This window comes from Ostrinia furnacalis, unplaced genomic scaffold (genome assembly GCF_004193835.3).
Source record: "Ostrinia furnacalis isolate ACB-3 unplaced genomic scaffold, ASM419383v2 OfSCF2847, whole genome shotgun sequence".
Classification (NCBI taxonomy): domain Eukaryota; kingdom Metazoa; phylum Arthropoda; class Insecta; order Lepidoptera; family Crambidae; genus Ostrinia; species Ostrinia furnacalis.
The window spans coordinates 169,618-188,048 of record NW_021133086.1 but is presented as its reverse complement, the minus strand read 5'-3'; the positions used below and the strand labels follow the sequence as shown (position 1 = coordinate 188,048).

Sequence of the window (18,431 nt, the reverse complement as noted above, 5' to 3'; positions counted from 1 at the left end):
TATTCATTTGACGCGCCCTCGCAGCTGCTAGCGAAACGCTAAAAATACAGACACTCATGGTCGACATGGCCTTCCTTACCTGAACCACATAAACTGACAAAAACTGTTCCGGATCGATAAATTTTCCGACAGATTTAATCTAACGAATGGCATCTGATGTGCGACTTTTGATCCTTTTGAAACATGAGCTTCCATGGCTTCTAATATGGTGGTTTTAAACTTCATACGAATAATATTATACGAGAAGGAATATTAACTTTATGCTTATTATTGAATTACAACAGTTTTTACCATCGGAAAACTTATGAAAATATTATTTATTTCAGTAACTTTAAAGTCTTCTCTCGAATATTCTCTTAAAGTTACTTGGGTTTGATAATACAGGTAAAATGTATTAAAAGTCCATCATATAGGAAACATTTGACTATTTATTGACATAGGTAGGTATCTAAAGGAAGACACGTTGCAAGCCTTGTGTATATTAATATTGGCGTATTTTAATGTATAGAGAGCTAAGGCAAGAAAAAATATACATATAATTTTCTTTCGCAACATATTAGTTTTATACTATTTACAATATGACTATCGTATGTTTAGTAGTATTTCTTTACAGTGGTAAAGTTTCGAGAGACACATAACGTAAACATGGTATTGTTTTATAGAACACTTTGTATTTTAACATAGACTTGCCAGGTAATTTTTATTTAACTAACCATTACCATTACATAAATAACCAATCACTTATGACAAACATTAAAATTTAAAACGCTACTAAGCAAAATAAGTACAGACAAGTAAATATCAATAAAGAGGTCTTACATTAACATAAAAATCTCAATTCCAATATACTGTATTGAATTACGCCTGAAAGTACTAAATCTCATGAAATAGTAACTTGCCTGTTTAAACAAATTCAATAGCTTACCTATATAAAAATGTTATTTGGCAGCAAGAGATCATTTATACGTATAATATGCCACCAGGAGACTGAGACGTATTATACGAGTACACTAAAAAAAGAGCTATAAATAACTAAGAAGTAGTCTTCTTAACCTTGATTACACAAAAATTGTGCTTAATATTGAGCTCTATTTTTAAGTCTCATTCTAGATCTCTACATCGGGTATTCATAAGGTCTAGCTAGAATATGGGCCATACAAGGAAACCTAGAGCCATGTGGCTCTCACACAATATCTTAATGACAACGTTGACCCTTACTAGTAAGTCAGGATGAGTTAAAAGTCACAAAAAAATCCATTAACCTAGCAAACTGCATGCCACAACCCAGGTAAATCAATGAACCCTCTCTGAAAGACGTTGAGGTCGGAGTTGTCTCTGAGCCGCTCGGCCAGGGCTTTCTCTTGGGCGAGAGGATGCCATGCACCCAGCGTGCACGCAGGATCGTCGTGCGTCGAGTAGTAGTGGCAGCGACGTGTCGCACGCGCAGAGGGCACGTACTCAAATGCCCTTACTCGGTTGCACCTCTGTAGTGCGAACCATAGCCCTGGCAAATAAACAAACAAAGATGTTGGTAACAATACAGATTAACTTTATTTCTTTGTGGAGAAGCCGAATATAGCCCAAATAAATCATTAAATGTCTCTTTTTCAAATTGAAAATCTAAGTTTGATAAGTTCGTAGAATTGTCCTGAATCATACAGATGACAACCTCCGAGCGTAGGATGTCCAAACGGAAATTTTTCCAAATTGATTATACGACTACCTTATATGTAGAGCCCTACTACATACCTATGAAACCTGACGATGGAGGATTCCTTCTAAGTCTATAAGGCGATGAATCCTGCAGCACAGCCCAGAGATCCCAAAGGACTTGTGGTTTCAACAGATGAACATCGGCCTCCGGTCTCGTATCCAGTAATCTAAATAAAAGAACAATCATTAAATTAAACACACTTTAGGAAAACTAACCCCTACTATCAAGAGTTGTACCATTTCTTACATTTTAGACTCTCTTAATCTTTATAAACAATGCCAAACATACCTCAGAGACCTATTCTTACACAAAAATAGTAGATACCTTGAGCAAAGGAATATAAACTATCTGTGATAGAATAACATAACTTACCTCTTATAGACAGGAAACAATGGGAAGTCAGGGTGATAGTACCAGTCTTCCAATGTCGACGAGTAGTTCGCTGGGTCCCAGATTAATATGGAAATTCCTCTGTACAAAGGGTCTTCAAGGAATTTAAATTCCGGCTTGGTTACTACCTAAAAACATGCAGATTAGAACAAGTTTTCAACTGAATATAATGTGTAAAACTTTTCGTAGAAAATAACACCCATTTGAATACATTGTACTTAGCGTACTTTTTTGTATTCTAAAATAAATAATTTAATTATAAAACTTCGTGTTGATGAATGAAAAAATTACATACCTACCTGTGAATTGAGCACGCGAAATGTGGTTTTCGATCCAACGTCATCAGTATAGTTGACCGTCGGTGCATTGTTAAACCGCAGCACCATGTCGTGGGAATCTGTTGACAACCGCAGAGAATTTTCAACAATTGGAATAATAAATCGACAAATCATGAATTAATAAGTCATAGGTACATAGAACGACATTTTGCGTGTACTACGTTTTGATTCATAAGAACATGTAGCATAACTGAGTCATCGTAGCGTAGGTGTAAGACATCGAGTAAAAAATACAGTCAAGTTCTAATTGCTTTCCGTTCGAAGAAAGCAGGCGAGCAAAAGGTTCTAAAAAGGTTATCTTTGTTTAACAATACGCCTTTAAAAATGATTTAACGTTTGCAAAAATGTCAGCATAACAAAGATGCAATAAAAATCGTCACTTAAGCTTCCCATAAAAGCAAACGGTACAGATACTTGTTCAAAAATCAGGTCACAAATCGTGATGTATAAGTCATTGTAATATTTTTAATAATTCGAACAAGGCCCTTTGGTTCCACTGAAAAAAAAACACAATACTTTCAGAGAGCTGTAACCTCCGATTCCACTATAAAGATAAAGAATATTTAACTATTGAGAAGGACCTTGACAACGCCCATTTTGTATTTTCCGCTTCACTTGAGGAATTTTGAAACAGACTGAGAGAAATTTGCAACACCTAGGTATTTTATTATCAACTGCAATAGCACGTAATGTTATGTTATCTTGCTTAATAGTCTTTATACCAAAATAATTAATCCAGTATCTTTAATGTTAAATTATTACAATCAGGAACAAACGTTAATAAAAGTACACTATAAGCTATTATTCAACGGAAAATTATACATTTTCCCAGTCTATTAGAACTTTATCCACGATTTCAGGGTGGATGTTATCATTTCAAACCAACTGTTATTTTTTTTTATTTGTAAAGTCTAGGACGTATTGGACTGATACGATACACACAGACGAACATAGGGCTTGAAGCGACATGAACAAATCGGAACAATGGAAGTAAACAACGTGATTCTGTTTAACTACTTATGCGAGTTAATTATCAGCCTCTCACACCCATTAATGACTAATAACGCTCATTTTTTTTCTTCCTGCAATAATATCACTGACTTATGGCATTCATTTGTGCGACAATGAAACAGCAAGCGTGTACTACGTTTCACTTAGTAGGTATTTAATATTATGTAATTATGTAATCACATATTTTTGACAAGTGAATACTTATGTAGAGATCGTAAATATGAGGAAAATACCGAGATTCTTTCATTCAGAAACCAAAACTTTTAAATCTCAAAATACTACCTGAATACTCATAGCACAGTCGGGCAAAACAAGGCATAGTATTTTATGCATGTGCTTACTGACATAGTTTACTGCACATTTCTACAAAACAGTCAAAATGTGTCCCACGCTTCACTTACGAGTAGGTTCTCAAGTTAGATAGAAAACATTCCATCCAGTTTAATGGAAAATAAAACTGATCAATAATGTATGTGATGCATTAATACGCCATAAGCTCCTAGACAGGAATAACTACTTAAGATATCTTAACAACCGATCTTCTATTGTTTAAGTGTACAAAAACCCGACCGTGTCACTCAGCCATGTCTTACGTTCTTCGGATTTATTGGTCAATTAAAGGGAAATAAAGTTACGTAACACAAGACAGTGATAAAATGATAGCACATGTAATGGGCAGTTGCGAAAATAATTTATCTGTCATTGCTTTTAAACGGTTTCTTTCAGGTGACACAGCGCGGTGATTTGAACCAATTATCTCCTCTGGCTGACAAACGAATACTTATTTGCGACATGATTTGTTACTTAATTTCTTTCTACGCACTAAAGGAAATACTTATAGTAGCTAAGTACTTATAGACATTTTATTAGAAGTCATAGTTTTTTTTTCTTTTTAGGTGAGTCAGTGTTGACAGCGTTGATCAAAAATTAGGAATATTACTTGTACCTTACACAACCAGCTTTATACGTAGTAAAATAAATTATGAAAAAAATATATTTCTTTAAACAATTTAATTTTTCGCACCCTAAACACCCAATTACTCTTTCTTCCTTAGTCCTTTTTTCAACTACGTTACTAAAAAATAAGTCCTATGTTTGATGTTGAATGAATAATAAATTAAAAACTGTTTGTCGTGTAAATAAACACCCGCTCAATTTACATGCATCAAGATACCCACTCTTACTTTTTATGCAGACGACAAACATTATTGTACAACTTATTTACTCACATGCGCAAAATTCACGATTTTCCCTAAAAACAAGGAAAAGATGATCCTACGAACCTTATCCAGATCAACATAAAGTCTTCAGAGAAAAACACTCATAATACCTAGGTGCATCGGACTCGTCAAATAAATGAGTAATCTTACAGCAAGCAATAAAATGTAGGTACATCCTTCCGACAAAATTTAGACTGTGGCCCGGTTTCTGAATTGGATTTTTAGCTTGTGGGTATTCATTAAGGTTTCTTTTCTTATTATGTTCAAGCTTATGTAGAGAATGAGCACGCTCAGGTGCTTAATTTCAAATCAACTTTAGTTTTAAATAATTTATCCAGATGACTTTATCTGCTTGACTTTTATTTTATTTAAAAAAAGATTTATTTAAAGTATTAGGTATATGTAGGTAAAAAGAAAAATGAAGTTCACAAGCCTTCAGGCACACATTTGTTTGGGCCGCGGCACAAGAATCGGTCAGAGGCACAATAGTGGGCCTGGCCATGAATTATGCAGGCCACAAACGATCCTCGGTTGATGACACCGCTGCACTTGAGCATTGCAGCCACAACGCAAATTGAATGTGGTAATGAATGTGCTAGGTATTCACTTGCACATTCTACAAAGAACATACATGGTTCATACAAAACTATAAGGGTTCTTTGTCAGGACTACGGAACCCTAAAAAAGGGTACATTTCCTGATGCAAGTGCTTGTTTAACGGCCGAATACTGAAACGCCATTTTTCCGCGTCTCTAAAGAAACGGTGTTGTTTCTGGATTCATAATTTGGAAGCTCTTTGAAACCCCTCACCAAATGCCATACAACCAGTGGACCAAATACTTATTATAACCCTACTACCCTACTTTTCTACGCAACGGGAAGTTATGAACGTGTACTAGGTGATATCTTCCACATCTAACAGCCAACTGTGCATCGTATAGTGCACGAAGTAACAACCAAAATAGCTGCTATGAAATCGCTTTACATAAACATGCCTATTTCTTTCTGAGGATTATGGGGACATCGCATAACAGCATAATTTCCAAGAGTTGTTGNATAATGTATCCGTACCGTTATTGGTGCGGTAACGTTACCCGTTATAAAATATATTAGCGCGGTACTGCAACGTCGCTAAGGCAGTCGTTATTAAAAAGTTATGATCTTTTTTTTTTTTTTTTGCGCTACCCAATGGAAGTCCATAGATGCCGGAACTTTTACTATGAACGGACCAATCATAGGGCCGTTTCCTATCTGTCCCTGTCTCATCATGCATTCCAGTCAGGTGCGCAGATCGAGTTAACTGCGCACCTGGCAGCCATGACGTCACATCACGGTCTGGTACGGACGGGGCGAAAGTGGGGAGGTGTGCGGGTAAGCGGGAGGGAGAATTGCATTCCCGCGAGGTCTCGAACTACCAATCGATCAACGTGGAAAGCATTAGGGGAGGCCTATGTTCAGCAGTGGACGTCCTATGGCTGAAATGATGATGATGAGGTCTCGAACTGGATGTCGATCAGTCAGCATCTAGCACGAAAAACTTTCAACTTCGAATTATTTGCGTATTCGACGTTTGATACCCAGTCTACAATGATAATGTGACGATCTCGAATTAGATTGTCAAAATTGATTTGTACTACTATTTCTTATACTATTGTAAATTAATTTTCGTCACGTTTACAATATCGAATCGTTTGCGTATGCGAATCGCTCAATCGCCCCATGCCCTTGTGACATTTGTTTTATTATCGAGATCGAAGAGTGTGGTAAACATGACTTTATTTAAATTTTAAACTTGTATAAGAAATGCTAGCACGAAATCAATTTTGAAAATCGAGATCGTCACGTTAAATATCACCGTCAATGTGGTAAAGAGAAGGTTGAATAGTCGATAGCTTTTCGTGCTCGAGGCACTGATAGTAAGTAAGTGACGCAGGTAGGGGCTACACACAAATGCGCCATGCTTGTGTAGTAGTGTATTTTGTACCTCCGAAGACATCGCAGCGGCGCCGCGCAGTTGTCAAATCACATTTCTTACCTAGTTTTTAAAAAGTGTGAAATAAAAAATATTTTTCTAAATAAACCATTATTTATTAATCATTCAATATTTAAAATAATTTTTAATAATAATATTTAGTTTTTATGACGTGTAAAACCCATAAAAGCAAATAAATATTTTGATTTGATTTGATTAAAGCGCTTGCTGCGGACGGAGACCCAGCTTCGGTATTGGGACTGGAACAATAGAAATGCAATTATTTATATTACAAGTTAGTAACAACAACGGTCATAATAATAATAAATTTTATGTGAATGAAATTAGCCTTAATGAGCATATTGGCTATTCGGGAACGACCTGCACCCAGCTAGCGCTTCCTGCGCCCTAATCTATAGTAACTTCCTACTAAGTTCTCAGCACTTGCCAAATGTTGGTCTTATGATACCTCCATGGTCTTATGGTTGGTCTCGAATCGCTGGTAGGGCAAAAAGATGAGATGAGATTATGAGACATGTGAAGGCTCCATAAGGGCAAAACTGATTTTTTAATATTTGACGATTTGTAAGCACTTATAGTCCATGCAAATAAAGGATTTTTTTAAACCAGCAGATAGTGACTGAGTTTCCCATTCCATACTAAAGTAATGCGAGATTTAAAAGAAAAATATTGGAATCCTCGTTCAAATTAAAAATTACGGATTTTGTTACCTTCAGATCTTTTTCCCCGGGTCTTTAATAGCTGATGTCTTTGAACATTTTGCATACGTGCGAAAGGAGCACCTGCGGAGCACATTATAACGGGTTACCTTCACCATATCGAATTACATTTTGATCGAAAATCAAAATATCGAACACGTTTCATCGAACGATCAAAATATCGAATTTACAAAGGATCGAACGATCAAAATACCGAATGATTAAAATATCGAAAGTAGATCTTATGTGGCATAGTTAGGAAGATGGAGGTAAGGGTTCCTTGTTGACTATGGTACCCTAAAGTGGGAAATAAAAAAATGTGTGCCTACTTAAATGTTTTATTTACATTAATCATTATGACATTTAGGTAATTAAATAAATCATCTATATTGAGTTTTCGATATTTTGATCGTTCGATAATTTTTGTAAATTCGATATTCTGAACGTTCGATATTTTGATCATTCGATATTTTGATTTTCGATCAAATGTAATTCGATATGGTGAAAGTAACCCCATTATAACAATCTATACTATTACATTGTATCACGGATCACCATGTTTTAAGCAACTGAAATTATATGATTTGAACCTTTTAAGCGGTGGCCTCCAGTTCTCGATGACTGCTGGCGACGCTAGCGGCTCGGTGAACAGACGGCTTTCAAGCCAAGGTGAAGGAAAGGTTATTGATGGCAATGATTGTGCCTGCGTGTCTATAGGACTCTCATCAGGAGGTTCTGGCTTGGTGAACAGACGGCATTCGAGCGAGGCCGAAGGAAAGGTTATCTCTGGCTCTGGCGATGGTTCTGCCGGCGTGTCTATGGGATTCTCATCAGGAGGTTCTGGCTTGATGAATAGACGGCTTTCCAGCCAGGGCGAAGGGAAGGTTATCTCTGACGCTGGTTGTGCCTGCGTGTCTATGGGATTCTCATTAAGCCGTTCTGGCTTGATGAACAAACGGCTTTTCAACCAGGGCGAAGTGGAGGTTATCTCTGACGCTGGTTGTGCCTGCGTGTCTATAGGACTCTCATCAGGAGGTTCTGGCTCGGTGAACAGACGGCTTTCAAGCCAGGGCAAAGGAAAGGTTATCTCTGGCGATGGTTCTTCCAGCGTGTCTATGGGATTCCCATCAGGATCTTCTGGCTCGGTGAACAGACGACATTCGAGTGAGGCCGTAGGAAACGTTGTCTCTGACGATGGCTGTGCCTGCGTGTCTATAGGACTCTCATCAGGAGGTTCTGGCTTGGTGAACAGACGGCTTTCAAGCCAGGGCGAAGGAAAGGTTATCTCTGGCGATGGTTGTGCCTGAGTGTCTTTGGGACTCTCATTTAGCCGTTCTGGCTCGGTGACCAGACGGCATTCGAGAGAAGCCGAAGGAAAGGTTATCTCTGGCGATGGTTCTGCCAGCGTGTCTTTGGGACTCTCATCAGGAGGTTCTGGCTCAATGGACAGACGACGTTCCAACCAGGGCGGATTTTCATCAGACGACTCCGACTTAATTTTCATTTTTGGTACGACCTGAAATAAAATTATATATGAAACCTTTGGACCGACGATCTGGTGAAGGTCGCGGGAGGTGCCTGGATGCGAGCGGCGCAGGACCGTCTTCGTGGAAATCCTTGGGAGAGGCCTTTGTCCAGCAGTGGACGTCTTTCGGCTGAAACGACGACGACGACGATGAAACCTTTCTGTAAGCTTATTTTTTTGGTAATTCACTGAAATTCCCGAAATATTGACATTACACCCATAAACTTTTATTATTGTGAGGTTAAGTTTGTAAACTACAAGAGTATTTAAAAAACATTTCTCTATCTCTATCTCAAAACTACCTAATAAAGAGGCATTCAAAAACTTTCTTACCGCCATCTTTTATTTGTCTTTGGTTCCGTTTAAAAACGTAGAAAGCATTCAAAATAGAAGGCCGTGTTACAAAGCTTTGAAAATACAGAAGAATACTAAATACTCGACATTTTGACCTAACCTACAACCCGGTCAAGTTAAGCGCACCTCCCTGGAATGCCAGTCCCTCGCACTNGCGTTTGAGAATACCATTTAAAATTGAAGGATACTTAAATTTAGGAGCCCGTCAGCTGAGTGACAGATTTGAGTAGTGTTTCAGTATTCGGCCGTAAGAAATTGAAGCTAAACAATTTGAAACAAACACAAACATTGATGTGATTCGCAGCTGTATTTTTCCTATGAATAGCTAAGTGTTATTCTATGTACTGTAACTGTACCTAATAATAAATACATTTATCGATGAAACGTAATATTATTACTAATTAATAATAATATTACGTTTCATCGATAAATGTATAACTTGCTGATTGTCTCAAATGTACTGTGGCTCGCCAGTCTCACTGCATACAATGCACAAAACAACACGTCCTGTAACCACCTTCTTTTCCTATTAACAATTTCACACTGATTTATAATGTTTCAAAATAAGCATGTTTATTTTAAGAATAATGGCTTTAAGCTTCAACTTTCTAAGGGTCAGGTCACACCAAAAACTTCACTCTGGTAAACTAATGAAAGTTCATGTTTTCATATTCTAACAGCCACACTGAAGTTTGGAGTCACGCTGTGTGACAAATTACCCAGTTAGCACAAAGTTTTAGACGAAGGAACGTGTGAACAAGATATATCTAATGTCTACTGAAATAGTGCACTCATGCCTAGCACCAACTCGTAATAAAACTCACCAGGAATAATTAAGGAAAGGTGCTAGGAATATGTTTAGAGAAAACGGCAGATCTCTACACTACATACTTAAAATCTCCAAGCACACCTAAAATTATTGAAAACTTTTTAGTTGGGCTAATGTCACATTAATCACCTCTTTTTAAATGATTGCATTAGCGAAAGAAACGTAGGATGAGTATTTTAATTAGTCATACATACTTGTAAAAAAGAACACCCAATTCTCGGACTCCACAAAAGAATCAAATGTGCATCAGTCACTGAATGAATACTAATAAAGGTAGGAAGTTTTTGAGATACAACGAATTTATAATAGATTTCCTTTTATGCGGTCTATGACTACGGTAAAGAGTAATGAAAATTAATACCTACGGATATAAATTTTTTTAAACATCGTATAAGATTTTGGTACATGTGTGTTTTAAATTAGGTTCTCATTCGGTGAACTCGGATCTTCCAGGATGTTCCAGTATTATCCCGCTATTATGTATTGAAATAGCCATCTAGATTGTTTTATCGCAAATACATAACAGTTAAGATAATGGAATAATTACCTGCCTGTATACAAGGCAAATAGTTCCTACTACAAAGTAATGTAGAAGTAAAATTACCTGTTGCGATTAAATAAATAAATATTTTTTCTTTCTTTCTTTCTTTCTTAATAGTGATGCGGGTTACCTTTACCACAAATCATTAAAGGTTGCATCCGCAGGCACCAGGCACTATCTCTTCCTCTAGGATGACAATTTTTATTACCTCATCGATCATTCGATGTCGATACAAAGCAAACACGGAAATAGGCAAACAGTCGATAGATAGATACCATTGTTTCTTTGCTTTGTTTATAAATGAGTATTGTTTATTTACTAAGTGAGTATTTACTGGCTTATAATTTTTACTTACAAATCTTTCTACCTAGCTCTGGACGGACCTCCATCGGATGTTTTCAGTTTTCTTTTATATAAAATTACCATACACTTCAATGGAAAGTCAGAATACGATTAAGAAGACGATAAAGATTCGATTTAGAAATATTTGCAAGTGACTCTATAATATCGTTTCACTAATTTTCTTTCAGATAGGTAGGATGTCACTTTTTCAAGGAAAGTATTCAAGACAAGTTATTAAATTGTGCGTATTCTCTACCTATTCAAGTGACATGTCAGGCGGAGGCCGGTAAGACATGAACTCGTCTGGCCCACGTCTGGACAATAAAATGTTTCAAGAAAGGACAAAGCATTTTGTGGTTTTACTGTGACTAATGCAAATTATTATAACCGATATTGTAAAAGTGAATCATAGTACAATCAGCGGTTTTAATTTATTTACAATCAAACATTTTTTAGGACTGATTTTTCAATCATCAAATAACTTTTAACTGAAGAATAAATTTGTCATTTTGACATATTTCCCATACTGAAACTGTCAATATGCCAAACTTATTCTTTAGTTAAAAGTTATCCAACGATTGAAAAATCAGCCCTTACTTGTATAAAATAAGTAGGTAAGTAAGTATGCCCTATGCCAAGTCCGTACAGACACCGTTTAATTGAACTGCTACTAATGCATCTTTTCACTGCTATCTAATTTAATCGTTTTCTTTTGGGGGAGGCTTGTGTTCAGCAGTGGACGTCCTGTCCGTCCTGACGTTTTCACGTGTCCTATCCACACCTAGGTACTATGTGAAAATCTTATTTACCTACCGACATTGTTCTCAGGACCAATTCAACAAATTTATGGAATTGCATACTCAACAACCATTTGCAGCACGTAAAAAGAGTGATCGAATTAAATAAATGTGCGATAAGGCTATCATGCCAACTATTAGCATAGATTGTATGTGTATTATGCTGGATTTCCCGACACTAGCCGACGCACCGGTTTTACAGAAAAGGGCCGCAGGCGCCGGCGCCAGCGCATTCCACTTAAAGACATCTCTATTCCTTCCAAGTCAATCAACATAATCAGTAAATCAAAGTTGATAAGGTCGTTTATTCTATGCATTGAAATGTAACCCATTTTCTTTCATCGTCTGCACCTGATTGCCTGTTTAAAATATTGGGTTCGTATACTAACTAATGTACCACTCACTGCTGCTGTTTAACTATTTGAATACTCGTACAAATAAATTCTTTTTTACTGAATTTTCCCGAGTAGGTATTTAAGCTCGACTTTTTATTGCAATAATTTCAGTTGTCCAAAATGCATATCCCACATACGAGNCCCTGGAAAAGTACTCTAGATACGCCAATGGCGCCAGAAAAGTTCTCGAGTAACCACGTCCCAGAAGACCAGCAGCGTAGAACCGGTCTTTGTGGAAATCTTTGAAAAGAAGTATTTTATTCAGCATTTAACATTTTATGTGCATACATAATGAATTTTAGTTGAAGCACTTGAGGGAGGCCTTTGTACAGCAGTGGACGTCATTTGCATACCATGGGGCAGCCTCTAGGCCCGCGGACCACGTAGTGACGCTGGTGTAGTTCGTCCTGCCACGTGTCGCATACATACGTCGCGCATGACACGCAAAAGAAGATGAACCTGCAGTGAATGTTCTATGTTATCAACAGTATAAGGTCAGTTTTATTTAGTCGCTTTACATTGACTGTTAACTTAACCTTTTAAAGTGAATCTCTGGTGTCTTTTGTTTTGGGGCAAACTCTAAACTCTAAATGATCTAATGGTCTAACAGTGGTCATCTCTGGGCTTAAACAAACAGTAGGTAAATAATTATAAGTAGAACATAGTTTAATAAAGCCTAGACAGACAGATAGTACGAGTAGTATTATATTATCTGTGGTACGAGCAAGAAAAGTGAGGCAACTTTTGGATGGGGCTTCATTACCAAATGCAGAAATCATCCGGTCAACACACTGTTTTTGTGTTAAACCACTTCAAAAGTCATAATAAATCATCGCTCTTGAATTTTCTCGAGTCAATTTCATTTTCTCAACGACTAAACAAGTTTGACAAGACCTTGTGATACGACCGAGAATCTTTTTTTAAATAAATAAATGGTATACGATTTTTAAAACCCTGGAGTTTGCAATTAAATAGATTTTAATATGACTGGAACAGTGGAAATATTCCATTCCCGATACTTTTAGTGCAGCCCTCGTACAGTGTGAGTCACGTTAAAGTGTACATATGAAAATATATAAAACTAGACCTGTTTTTATCGACAAAAAAGAGGTCAAAAAATTTTTGAGATTTTTTTTTTATTTTTTATAGATTTTTTTTTCTTCCAATTACTTATTATAAAGAAAGCGTAATAACTTTTAAACTAAGCGGTATATCCTAAAAATAAAAACAGTAATAATTCTAAATAACAGGAGATACTAAAAAAATACATAAAATACACAAAAAAGGCCAAAAAATAATAAAAAATTATACTTTTTGAAAAAAATCTGCTTAAAAATTCGTGTTTTTTTGGTTATTTGATAAATTTCTCCAAAAAATGCCCCTATAACCGGTGGTTTTTATTACTTTGTATTGTTCTCTATCGTATTATCTTTGTAAAACCAAAAATCGCATGTCTCTATCCCTATCACTACATTTGCTATAATCGTTTGAACAAAGGCCTGCCACAACATTATTCTCCGCTACAGGTAGAGACAATTTTAATTTTAACTAAATTGCTTATTATACTTCAAAATCTTTTGTTTTTATTTGAAATCTAACTTGTCTTTATCAAAATTACAAATCTAGAGCCATTTTCAGTTTTGTTGTTAACGAAGCGTTGAATGGCGCGCCCGGAGAGGCTTAGTTCAAACGATCATTGCAAACGTTGTGATAGGGATAGAGACTTGCGATTTTGGTTTTACGAAGGTAATACGATAGAGAATAATACAAAGTAATAAAAACCACCAGTTATAGGGGCATTTTTTGGAGAAATTTATCAAATAACCAAAAAAACACGAATTTTTAAGCAGATTTTTTTCAAAAATTATCATTTTTTATTATTTGTTGGCCTTTTTTGTGTATTTTATGTATTTTTTTAGTATCGCCTGTTATTGAGCATTATTACTGTTTTTATTTTATCAGGATATACCGCTTAGTTTAAAAGTTATTACGTTTTCTTTACAATAAGTAATTGGAAGAAAAAAAATTCTATAAAAAATTAAAAAAATGTCTCAAAAAATTTTGGACCTCTTTTTTGTCGATAAAAATAGGTCTAGTTTCATCTATTTTCATATGTACACTTTAACGTGACTCACACTGTATAAGTAGGCACTCCTTTCCTCACCTTGCCTATGGATAAACTAAGCAGATAATATAAACGTAGCTTACTTATTAACTAGTATTTATATTTCCATGATTATGATTAAGATGATAAGTAAGAATGTAGGAAATCTGTGTGAAACCGTCTAGTCTTACGATGTTATTCGTTATTTTACACGTTATCTCGAACAAAGTTAGAGGAAAGTCGTAAGTGACATCCTAGTAGTTCCCTTGTTTGATACTTTTGTCACCTTAAGCTCTTCTAAATTAAGACTGACGATAAAAATAATGACTGTTGTGGTATGTAGTAATATCTGAGTTGTTTTTGTCAACTTTAATGGCTTAGGATTGAGTGGGTGATATCACCTGGAGATCAAAGTGAAATAAACCTTTCGGCAAGATATCAGCATATCAAACCAATGCGTTCCCGCGAATTTAAATCGCATCATGAATACTTCAAATAGTAGGTATATCTCAATTCTCATGTAGGTAAGGTAGTTCCCTTACAGTTACATCCTATACAACGATAAGTAGTCCTGTTTAGCACACAGACATCGTGAGTAGTTCGGAGTTTTCATAAAAAAAATAACAAGTGTAGCAAGACAAACAGGGTTTTTTTAACAGGGCTTTCATTCATAGTTTTATAAAAACCTTACGAACCCTCAGAGAAAAAAATGATTTAAGTAAGTAGCGGAACTATCAGTGAATAGACCTCAATGAGACTAATATTAATCATCATAGCTACAAGAAAGCTTTCAAAACGGTGATAACAATCAACCCGATTACACATCACTCTATCATCGGGGAATCAGTAAAACCCTGTTGACAGTGAATAATTCGAGTAATTCGCATACGATTTGGACCGTTCGCCGAAGAGCGCCGCTTGCGCATGCCAATGCGAGTCACAAAGCGAAGATCCGATGCGATAACCACTGCACAATGCTCGGTCGATCACCTACCGCTGCTATTTATGTAGTCGGTATATTGGTCAACAATAACTGAAGTTATGTTTTAATAGTAAAATTTGATATGAAAAAGTGGTCTCTTTCATATTATTCTTATAATATTGTAAGAGTAGCCAATAAACAACATAAGTCGCGCCTTTAACGTACGTAAACAGATTGTTTTTTATTATGTTGTAAAATTCCAAAATTCTTAGATGCTAAGATTGCTAAGAATAACTTGGTGCTATATGTGTACCTAAATAAGTAAGTTAACTCAAATAAAGAGATGAAAGCAGCTAATACCTATGCTTGTGTGAGATTCACTTTTCTAAGTGGAGCATACCTACGCGGTTATTTCGAGCTATTGTCCGGAAACCAAAACAGGCAAGTAAATATAGTAAAGCTTGCTTAGCTATATTTCAAAAGCACAACTAAGTAAGTAAGACAATAACTGTAAACAGAAAGGTAAGCACTGTAGCTCTATAGTTGCGTCTAGCGAACACTCACTGCTGCCACTGCTGCCAACTCATGTCCAATATGAATCACCGCTTGGCCGCTAATAAATTATTACAATGATAAATGACAAAAGCTTTTCAATGTCACGTAGTACCTTCATTACTTTTTATTCGGGAAATCAAATTGTTACCATACCCACACTCTATGATTCAAAAGGAAAATTGCACCTACCTATGAATTCTCCTAAACGTGAGCCCAGTAACGCTCCAGCATTGGTGACTACCGCGCACGTGTTGAAGGCTCTATTTTCTTGTAGAGCATTATCAGCTATGTGAAACCCAAGTCTCGCAAAAGGCTCATCATTAGAAGTCACAGTCTGGACAGCAACTCGCTTCAGGGCACATAGAACTTCCTCTTTGGAAAGCTCTTTTCGATTCGCATTTTCGTATTTCACGTCATAATGATTCTGCGAATCTAAACCCGACCGGAAAACTTTACTTTCAGCCATCAAAACTCGATGGAACTCTTTCAGCAGCAGCTGTCTAAATTCCGCTGTTTGACTCTCACAAGTCTCGCTGAGGTAGTCATCGCACATATATCTATCGCTGTCGAACTCCAGTATAGGTTTGTGTATGTTCGGGAATCTCGGGCTTCCTTGACTTTTCCTCACTATATTATTGGACGGTCGATCAGGCGAGCCAGAAGGTTTCGCCTGTGCCTGTCCTGCACCGCTCCAGTACGATCCGATTGCGGATCTCCTATTTTTACGAATAGAATTAAGTTGGGTATAATTCGACGGTGTATTTGAGTTGTATTTTCCCATGTAAACATCCTGGCCTGTTAACGCTGTTCCCGTCCGCTGTACGGTGCTTGGTGGCGACTTGTTAAAAAGCCTCTGTCGCTCAATATACATCCAATATTGAGACCAGATTAGATAGAGATATCCGCACATACCAAAACATAGGAGATTGATGAAGACCCACACAGACATCGCGGCAGCTTTCATGTTGTTATTTATGTAAAGTGTTAAAGCCACTTCGGAATAAAGCTTTTGAGTTTTGAGCGTCAGAACTTATCTCACGTATTTATTGTAAGTTATGTGAAACGTTTAAGAGGAACACTGTTTTATTGAGGCTAAGGGAATATACATAAAATTCACAACCAGTATAAACAACGGAAGGCTCCATTGAGACGAATCGTAAAAGCAAGGGCGGAGCGCGATCAGCTGATAGGGACCTTTAGCGCGCCTGCGCGGGATATTCGGCAAACGCCGCAATATTCCACTAATGGCATGTGTTTAGTTACGAAATGGCCATCATTAGGGAAATATTGAAGAAAATTTAATTCCCGATACAAACTTTTTTGTATTTGTAGCAAAAATATGTCCGAAACTTGAAAACGAAGACAATGTTTAGTTACGAGGATGTAAAACTTTCAAATCATTTTTGTATAGCCAGAACTTTCAATAATTTCCTCAAGTTATGTACAAAGTGGTCTAATAAGTAGGTAGGTATAATTTATTTAATTGATGTAATGTAGGTAATTTTTAAGATAAAGTCGGTTAATAATTAGTAAAATTGTTTTTATTTAATGTATAAATAATAAATATAAAACAAATATTAGGATACGAATGACAACATCACAACCAGATCTACATAGGTATTTTAAAAGCATTGAGTACTTAAACTTTATAGAGTTGAAGAATGTGACGCGTGGTTTGTACGATTTGGTTTAGTTAGGTACATAATTAAGTTAATTAGCCTTATTTATAATTAGGTGTTAGGTTAAATCTATTATCACAATGGGACATTTATAAATTCTATGTTTAAGCTTAATTGGTTCTTTCGATAGGATATGCTTGGTTAGTGATTCAATAAAAAAATTGGGTACCTATCTAACTAGAAGCATACATAATAATATTAGAAATACATCAACTATTGACTATCTATCTATATCTAATGTCCTTTCTTTATTATTAATTTTAATAACCATTTGACAACAATACCATTAATTTGACAACTAAACCCGTTAATTACAATAATAGATTATATCGTATTTTGTTAGACCATTATAACTTTTTTTTCCTATACTTACAAGCTAATAATTGCTATTCATCAGTGACTAGAAGACTTAAACAAAACTTTATTTTTTAAAAATTATAGTATACAAAAACTACCGTAATATGAATTATACAACTCATACTACATTTGGCACTATACTATTATTATTTTATAACAAAATTATGACTTCAGTATATAAAATGCATACATAAATGACAACGTACCTATTTATTTTTAGTTAGTGGACTATACCTTAGCGGGTCTTGACATTCTACCGCAGTCGACCGCTCAGTGTAGCTCAGCCTGTCTAGTAGTTAGTATACATAGAAGTCTATAACAAGTTGTTTTTTTACTCAGTTTCAGTCAATGCCTAGGTACAATAGACAGCACATCAGAAAATACAATTTTGTGATAAAGTATATGACATTAGTTACAAACAAACAAACTTAAGTACATTGCAGTCTTCAACATATTCGAGCCTGAATAGCAGACAGCACATTAGACAACATACTTGTCGCAAAATCAAACTTATTACTATAAGGTGTCACTGTATTTACCTTTAAGTGCTGTCGTTCATATACATTGTATATATAATGTATACAGGGTGTTAGGTAAATGGGTATATGAGCCGACACTAGCCCATGTTAGCATGGGCATATAAATGGTATGGTGAAGTCAGAAAATT

General features: G+C 36.1%; 2 protein-coding genes across 4 annotated transcripts; both read right to left on the bottom strand.

Annotated features, from left to right (window-relative positions):
• Positions 1–907: 907 nt before the first annotated feature.
• SiaT (beta-galactoside-a-2,6-sialyltransferase) lies at positions 908–16,822 on the bottom strand. Its single transcript, XM_028309959.1, has 5 exons — positions 15,918–16,822; positions 2,404–2,501; positions 2,087–2,232; positions 1,750–1,880; positions 908–1,504 (listed from the first exon to the last, which is right to left on the bottom strand). The coding sequence occupies exons 1-5, from the start codon at positions 16,690–16,692 to the stop codon at positions 1,263–1,265; spliced, it is 1,392 nt and encodes a 463-aa protein (XP_028165760.1). The 5' UTR covers positions 16,693–16,822; the 3' UTR covers positions 908–1,262.
• Positions 6,799–8,934, bottom strand: LOC114356668 (protein TsetseEP-like). 3 transcript variants are annotated; one of them, XM_028309962.1, is made up of 4 exons: positions 8,767–8,934; positions 7,955–8,667; positions 7,377–7,448; positions 6,799–6,905 (listed from the first exon to the last, which is right to left on the bottom strand). In XM_028309962.1, the coding sequence occupies exons 1-3, from the start codon at positions 8,866–8,868 to the stop codon at positions 7,379–7,381; spliced, it is 885 nt and encodes a 294-aa protein (XP_028165763.1). In that variant the 5' UTR covers positions 8,869–8,934; the 3' UTR covers positions 6,799–6,905; positions 7,377–7,378. The 3 variants fall into 3 exon arrangements, with proteins under 3 accessions (XP_028165763.1, XP_028165761.1, XP_028165762.1); XM_028309961.1 differs by having other exon boundaries at positions 6,800–6,905; positions 7,955–8,290; positions 8,489–8,931; XM_028309960.1 differs by having other exon boundaries at positions 7,955–8,933.
• Positions 16,823–18,431: the final 1,609 nt, after the last annotated feature.

What these genes read in the sequence shown, in the direction of transcription:
- LOC114356668 (XM_028309960.1), bottom strand. Translation starts at nt 8,868, where the DNA reads ATGAAAATTAAGTCGGAGTCGTCTGATGAAAATCCGCCCTGGTTGGAA. An exon ending in TGGAGGCCACCGCTTAAAAG is followed by an intron (nt 7,449 to 7,954) that starts GTTCAAATCATA and finishes TGTGCTCCGCAG; the next exon opens with GTGCTCCTTTCGCACGTATG.
- SiaT (XM_028309959.1), bottom strand. Translation starts at nt 16,692, where the DNA reads ATGAAAGCTGCCGCGATGTCTGTGTGGGTCTTCATCAATCTCCTATGT. An exon ending in ACGTTTAGGAGAATTCATAG is followed by an intron (nt 2,502 to 15,917) that starts GTAGGTGCAATT and finishes GGTTGTCAACAG; the next exon opens with ATTCCCACGACATGGTGCTG. An exon ending in TTCGCGTGCTCAATTCACAG is followed by an intron (nt 2,233 to 2,403) that starts GTAGGTATGTAA and finishes GCATGTTTTTAG; the next exon opens with GTAGTAACCAAGCCGGAATT.